Here is a 7,770-nt window from a genome sequence, read left to right as displayed (position 1 = left end):
ATACACTAAAAGCCACTCAATTGTACACTGCAAATGGGTGAATTCTATCTCAGTAAAGCTAGTAATATTAAAAAAGGAAACAGAGATGGGAAGAACTGTTCTAAATTAAAAGAGAATTGAGGTATAACAATCAAAGACAGCACGTGGTCCCTGACTGGACGCCAATAAACGTAATTTACAGAAACATGTTCCAAGCCGCTGAGGGAGACTGGAATATAGACCACTAGTGGGTAGGTGGGGGCACCCCTGATTTCAGAAGGCCACACGAAGCGGCCCCAGGGTGACGTGTGACATGCGGTGTGCAGTCACGGGGAAGCTCAGCAGCAAGATGGCAGACACAGGTTGGCCGCAAATCTGCTCAGTCGAGGTGAGGAGCCAATAACACTGGATTATTCCTTCTACTTTCCTATAGCATTTGAAGATTTTCACAATGAGAAGTTTTAAAAGTTATTCTGACCTGGGCTGTCAGCCGGTAAAGCAAAGTATCTCTCAGAAAGAAATGGGACTCATACAAGGAATTTAAGAAACAAAACAAAGGAAGAAACAAAAAAGAGACAAAACAACAGACTCTTAACTATAGAACAAAGTGGTGGCTGCCAGAGAGGCGGTGGGCGGGGATGAGTCAGAGAGGAGGCGGGGACAAAGAACACACTTGTCACGTTGAGGGGATGAGCACTGAGTCATGTGGAGAAGTGCTGACTCACTATATCGTACACCGGAAACTAACAGAACGCTGTACGGTAACTAGATTTCAATATAAACAAACAAAAAAGGTTCTTAACAGCCCCCCAAAGAGCAAGTCTGACCTGGGCTGTCTGTCTGGCGGCTGGCAAAGCTGAGTATCTCTTGGCAGAAGTGTTTCCGCTCCTCTTCAGTTACGTGGTGATCGCTGGCCAAAAGGCTACTGGTCTGAAGGTAGCTGGAGGAAAGAGTCAAGGGGTCTGGGAAAGGACCCCACCCTGAGTGGCACTGGGCGCAAGCGGCTCCACGGTCCCCAGAGCCTCCAGGTGCAGCCCAAAGGGGATCCTCCCTCATGTCTAAGTTATTAGGAACTCAAAAGGAGATCAGACATGTTGACGAGGCACCTAACTTCCATGTGACAGGGGACATCAGTACAAGGCAGGCTTTTTCTCTCTTAACTATGGGAGGTGCTTATTAAACACTCCCCGTGGGCACCCCTGCTTGTACGGAGAGCAAGTCTCCCATTGCACGGGAACATCAAACTTAAAGGATACTTTTCAGTTTGTCCAAGATGCTTCTGACATTCGGCGAGTTGCTTCCTTGTGTGCGTGATAGGGAGCGCCCAACCCTCAGCCAGGTAATTTTTCAATGCTCCTTGAAGATAGATTTCTGCCTTCTGTGGAGACTTTTTCCTCCTTGCAAATCGACAAACAAGCTTCCGTCATGGTTCATGATAATCACGACCTGCCCGCCACCCACTGCGAGCCTAAGCCCTGACACTGCGCCATCCCAGTCCTTCCCTGACACTCCCCAGAGGAGGGGGTGTGCAAGTGGACCCGACAAACGTGCTCATGCTAAGCCCACAGAGTGTGCCCAGCATCATACACTCGCCAAAGAACTTCCACAGGGAATCTCAGGATAAGAAAGTAAAGGCACTGCTCACTATTTCGAGCTGACACATAAGAACACCAAGGTTAAGCAAGGTGAAGGATTTGTCCACAGGTACACAGCTAGTTAGCCAGGGAGCTGTGAAATCTGCACCCAGTGCCACACCTCCTACTAGAAACAGGCACACACAGAAGCAGTCTATATGGCCCAACTGAGAGTCTGGAGCTTGGATCTACTCTGAAACTTAGGCAAACAGCCCTGAGCAGACTTCAGAGATTTACAGAGAACCATGAAGAATTTAAATAGCAACACACATCGCCCAAGAGAGGATCTTCCAGTCCCAATTTAAACCTTCAAGATGGTCAGAATAAAACCAAGTTTAAAGCACAACTGAGGAGAGCTGGCCAAAGCCTCCGTGACGATACGGACCCCTGCCCTTCCCCGCGGGGCTGCAGCTACTGAACTCAGGGGACAAAGACCAACACTGAGCAAGCACTCGCCCTTTCTAGGCACCCTGGGGAGATATCCCACGGTGTACTACCCTCCTCTTACAGAAATGAGAGTTCTCAAACCCTCAAATTACATAAATGTTCACGCTATCAAATTACATGCATTATGTGTGTTGGTATTCCTATATTCCCGTGTTTCAGAGGGGTCAGAACCTTCGATGCTTCTTCAGTTACTATCTCTAGCCAAAGACTCTTACATTCTAGAGCACCGGATCAACAGACCACTCCTCAGCCCCCAGAGATGGAGGCCAGCGGCCACCCGGCTAGTCTGTGGCGAGCTGGAACAAGGACCCCAAGTCTCTGATTAGCATTCCAGTGCCATCCCACCGGGGCTCCCGGCCTAGGATGCACTGGCGTCCAGGCGGGCTCAACTCACAGCATCTGAGGATGCGGCCTCTTTGCCCCATTGACTAAACACTTACTCCTCAGATTCCCTAGATGGGAGACTCGGGAGCGCCAAACTCTAGCCCTAACCACCCACCATCAGGTGTGTAACTGGCTGCCCCAACCACATGTGGAAAACCAGGAAGTTCATCCAGATGATACACGAATCCCTCTGCAGCTACTTTAACCAGTTAAATTATTCTTTCTGGTTTCATCTAATAAAATTACTTTATTAATTCTAGATTTCAAGATAGCATTTCAAGCACACACTTGAGAAGACTTAAACATCTTTTCCCTTAGAATTTCTATTCCTTTCCAGAGCTCTGAAATAGCAATTACACTGCCGGCCAGGGTTTCTTCTCTTCAGTAGGCTGATTTTATCAAACACGTGAGAAAAATGCCAAGTTCTGAGTCTTGTCTCTAGCACTCAACCCTAAAGCTGGGGCGAGACTGGCGACGTTTGCAGCCCGTGCACACCGTCTCCCCCAGAGCAGCCCTCTCTCGCACACAGCACACACGCAGGGACTGGACATCACTGACCTCCAGGTTTTCAATCTGGCCAGGAAGCAACTGACATGAACCAGAGAAAATGCTATACGATACAGTATTTCAGAATCTGCATCCCAATTTACGCCACTGGATAAAAATTCCTATTTCCCCCCTAATTCTTTCATTAAATAGAAGTATAATATTAGATATCAGATATGTTCTAAACACCACCTGCATACAGAAGTATGTTACATTAATTTAATTAAATAAAAGAAACACAAAGATCAGTAACAGATATGAAGGGTAAGAAGCTAAAAATCTCTCCATCTGGTTTTCAGGAGAAATTGAAAAACAAAGCTGATGCTGATGGGTTGACAGGTTCTACATTTTTCATTCTACACATTTATGTGCACTTCACATTAACCCCACACGCGACAGACCCTTTCCTACTACACATGTGACATGTTTGAAACTCCAAGAAACGTTCACGATCAATTACATGTAGAACTCTGCCAGGTCCTTCCCGACGAGCCTAGCAGAGCGGGTCCTCCCGATGCTCGTGTGCATCTCGATGGCAGCGTGGGACAGGTCCTGCGGGAAAGGAGACACCCGCGTCAGCCTGTGCAAGTCCTACACTTACTCACCCAATGGTGAAGCAAAAGACCTTGTTATTAACATCACATTACTGTTTACTTCGCATCTGTGTTTGTGTTTTTATGTAATGTGTGATTTATACAAAGTCATTAACTTGTACATAAATTATGAAGCATAATAACAACCGAAATACGAACTCGGCAGGCAGAGAATATTTAACTCCTCAAAGTACTTTCTATACGTGGGCAACATTTTTACTGTTTTTCTCACTTTTTGGGTAACAGGGACAAAAAAGCTCTGTCAACTGCTCCCAGGTTCCCTGTGACTCGGGAGTGCAGTCGGCCCACCCGGCTCCTGCCCGCACTGTGCTTCCCGCAGGCTCTCCAAATCAAAATCTTTTAAAAATCAAGCACAATACCTCTGTTCAAGTCTAAAGCATTTTTTTTGTATATAGAAAGCCGTTCATTATCGTCCCTTATAATTTCTATTCTATTGAATGAGCAAGACCACTTTGAACAAAATTACAAAATCCACAGATGCTTTTACGCCTAATTATGGCACAGAGGTCCTAACGAACATTTCACGAACAACTATCCCAGGCGTCATCTGCAGCTCCCTAGGGACCGCAAGGAAACATAAAAGGCCGATAAGAAGGTGGTCCCAAACACCATCCCATTCCCTATCCCAAGGCCACGTAGCGGCAAAGTCTTCCAGAGACCGTTTTCCGCCATGGGTAGACGGGTACCGTTTGTAATACTTACTAAGTAGTGCTTTTCAAAAGCTTCTACTGATGACAACGCTTCTTTGAGTTTCTTGTAAGGACTCTGAGCTGTGTTGGCTTAAACAAAAAGAAACAAGAGCCCTTATTTGTCCTCAGTGTGTCCAGTCATGAGTTCACATCCACCCTCAAACGCCACAGGTTCGGGGGTTCACCTGCTGCCCGGGGAAATCACAAACAGCCATGCACCTGGAACCACATCACTACCTCTGCGCTTGTCCAGTGAGAATAGCCATGAGAGACTCTAAACCCTGCATGTAATATTTCATTCTCGATGGAGACTGGGGTTCTTACATCCATCACTTCCACAGCGATCGCACGTGTGTCAGGCTGGAGCCCAGCAACATGAACATCACACGTCCCACAGGTGGTCCGGAGAGCAGCAAGGCTTTGGCTAAATCTCACTCCTACCGTTCTGTTTACACCTGCGAGAAGCAGTAAGGCTCCTTCCAAAGGGCTCTATGGCCTATGAGTAACTTATGGGGTAAAAGGATTTGTCTGTCCATATTGCTCGGAAACTAGATCCCCTGTGATTCAGAGGGAGATCTTAACCCCACACAGGCTGTAGAAAGTCATGACCAGCTTGTGTAAGCCTGTGAGAAACTCAGAAACATTTTTAAAAACCCTTCCAACTTCTTAAACTATGTCTAACATTTCTTTACAGCAGTAAAAGGCAAATAAAATATCTTACCTATTAATCTGGTCAGCTAACAAGGAGTATAATTTCTCATTTCCCAAATGGGAAGCGATTACATGGTTAGAAGTTGAATGAAATGTGCCAAGATACAATCAACATTCTCCTCACTTTCCACTGTACCACCCGCTCAGACACACATCAAAAAGTAAGTACCTGTTTCAGGTCGCTCAGCTCCCAAACCTGCCAAAAGATCAACTATCCTGTTGAGGTCCTCTGAGTTAGGTCCTTTTTCTGACACAAGTCCACACAGATAGCCCAAGGACTTTAGCTGTCGAGATAAACCCACAATTTCAAGTAACTAGCAATAGCAGTCAGCAGAGAATTTATGAATTTGAATATAAAAATTAACACCCAACTGAATTCTAGAAGAAACTTAGCTTTCTATCCAAATACTTCTAACCTGCATGTAGAAACACATCCCACTGGGATCATTCTGCCCTCACCCTTCCACGCGGTAACTCGAGCGACCGAAGACTAGCAGGTCTCAGCTCAGGCCACTCACCTACCTGCACGGTCCCAAGCTTTCAAGGCCTCCCGCCCAGTCTGCACCCGGTGACCTGACACCAGCAGGCCATCCTGCCACACACAGGGGGAGCCCATCGTCACTTACAGGCAGAAGCCACTCTTGCTTTTACACATTTCCCACTTCGCCCTCCTTTGTAACTCCCCCCCCACCCCCCGGCCCCAAGGCCTGGTGCAGAGCATCTTCAGCACGAAGAGGGCAAGCACTTGGTCTCTGCTGAAGAGGGACACTGGTAGGGAACCATTCTGTGCCTCACTCCTACTAGACATGCCCTGAAGAGACGAGACCCGCCCGTGCGATGACGAAGGGAACCACGCTTCTCCAAACAGCTTCCTCCGTCCCCGGCCCCGGGGCCCAGCCCAGAGCAACACCCGTGCCTGCATTCGGGAGGTTACCTTTTCGGTGGCATAGCTCCATAAGCCCACAGTGTGGGCGATGTTTGAGTCGATCTGCGCCCGGTCGCAGCAACCCTCTATCCTCTGCAGCACCTCCAGGCAGCTCAGGAACACCCAGCAGTCCAGAGCACCGGGCGGGACAGAGACCTGGAGGGTACCAGCACGGGCGTGAAGCCAGCTCAGGGAAGGCACCCGTCCCGCGCTCTAGTGTGAGCGTGCCCCTTCAAGCACCAACCCAACCTAGGGCTGCCATCTGCACAGCTACGGGAATGAAACAGGGACATGACCACAATCACATCAGTTCGCCTCCGGACAGGAAAGGGGTGATCCATGTCCAAACGCAGCTTTTGGTTTTCTGTTTCCAATGAGAATGAGAGGCTTGGGAGGGACATGACTTTCAATAAGATATTTTGAAAAGCTTATTAAGAAAAGGCAGCTACAAAAATCACCTCTTACTCTAGGTTTGAAGAGTACACATTTTGAAGGGCAGAAGCTCGCACCTCAGCGAGCACTGGGCCCCATTTCGGAAAGACCATGCTCAATACAGGAAATCTGAGCATTAAGTAGGTTATCAGGTGATACTTAGGAATTATTTAATTTGCTCATTTTTTCAGGTGTGATTTAGTCTGTAAAAAAGAGCTCCTGCAGTTTAGAGATACCCTCTGAACTATCACCCACAAATAAAACATGATGTCTAAGATTTGCCTAAAAATAGCCCAGGGGAGCATGGATAGGGACACAGATAAAGAAGAGAACGGTCATGTGCAGGTTGGTAGCTGCTGCAGCTGGGGATGGCGGACCCAGAAGTTCATCACATTACCCTCTCTACTGCTGTACGTATCTGAGCCTTCCCATTACAAAACTAATAACGTAAACGCTGTATTATCGCAAATACAGAGAGCATCTACTGTGTATGACTGATTCTAAGATGCACTTTTCCCCACGTTTGAGCATCTCCGAAATAGGAACGTGTCTCACGGTCAATGGCATCTTAACACTTCAAGTTGGCGGGGCTGACCGTTTTCCTGGTGGCAATAATCCCAGGAGGGATCTACAACTGGTACTCCAGTTATTATTCAAAAACTGGAACTTAAGAGGTAATTGTACATCACTTGACAAGGGAAGCTGCCTAATGCTGACAAAAGACTCCTGTGACACACGCTGAGCACAAATGCAAGGACCTGGAACCAACTGGAAGGAACCAGAGTGCCAATGTTCCCAAAAAGCTAAATTGCCCAGTCTCTGCAAAATGAGATAAACGACTTAGATCCTCTCGGACGAAAAATGGGCCTAGAAACCATTTACACTGTCAGAAGCTCTCTGGCCCAGACGGTGGACCATATGCCAGGGCTGCAGAGAAGAGCTGGCTGGCAGGATGCAGCCCGAGGACAAGGTCAGGGCACATCCCTCCCTCCCCGGTCACACCAGGGCGGGCTCTGGGTCCGCTGAGCCGGCCTCACGGGCCCTCCTGGCTCCCAGGTACCGCACAGTCAGAGTGCCGTCACCTCACAAGACACTACCATCCCAGGCAGCCGTTCCATGGAAGCTTCTGCTGAACGCGCCACCTCTCCTCAGGCACACGCTCGTTATCTGCCAGCGAGAATAAAGGGAACGCACCAAGGCTATACACAGGGCTTCTGCCTCAGATGAACCCAGAAGAGAAAGGGAACACCCAGCAGTCAGAGCAGGGAGCTGCTGCAGGGCAGAGCTCTAGGAGGGGTTGCGGGGGGAGGGGGAGCACTCGGAAGGACCGCAGGGGAAGCACTGAGAAGGGCCGCAGGGGAGGAGCACTGAGAAGGGCTGCAGGGGAGGAGCACTGAGAAGGGCCGCAG

At 48.5% G+C, this 7,770-nt stretch overlaps 1 protein-coding gene across 3 annotated transcripts in view; it reads right to left on the bottom strand.

Moving 5' to 3' along the window:
- TRAPPC10 (trafficking protein particle complex subunit 10) overlaps positions 1 to 7,770 on the bottom strand; it is an 88,978-nt gene that overhangs the window by 25,411 nt on the left and 55,797 nt on the right. For all 3 annotated transcript variants that reach the window (XM_081800679.1, XM_081800683.1, XM_081800685.1), the window contains 6 exons: positions 5,939 to 6,085; positions 5,174 to 5,288; positions 4,307 to 4,383; positions 3,451 to 3,542; positions 1,236 to 1,376; positions 807 to 919 (listed from right to left, as the gene is read on the bottom strand). In XM_081800679.1, coding sequence (XP_081656805.1) covers positions 807 to 919; positions 1,236 to 1,376; positions 3,451 to 3,542; positions 4,307 to 4,383; positions 5,174 to 5,288; positions 5,939 to 6,085 — 685 coding nt within the window. The remainder of the gene's footprint in view (positions 1 to 806; positions 920 to 1,235; positions 1,377 to 3,450; positions 3,543 to 4,306; positions 4,384 to 5,173; positions 5,289 to 5,938; positions 6,086 to 7,770) is intronic.

This window comes from Leptonychotes weddellii, chromosome 1, assembly GCF_054177405.1.
Source record: "Leptonychotes weddellii isolate Sample4059 chromosome 1, ASM5417740v2, whole genome shotgun sequence".
In the NCBI taxonomy this organism is placed as follows: Eukaryota; Metazoa; Chordata; class Mammalia; order Carnivora; family Phocidae; genus Leptonychotes; species Leptonychotes weddellii.
Note: the sequence above shows the minus strand (reverse complement) of the source record. Positions and strands in the feature narration are given on the sequence as shown.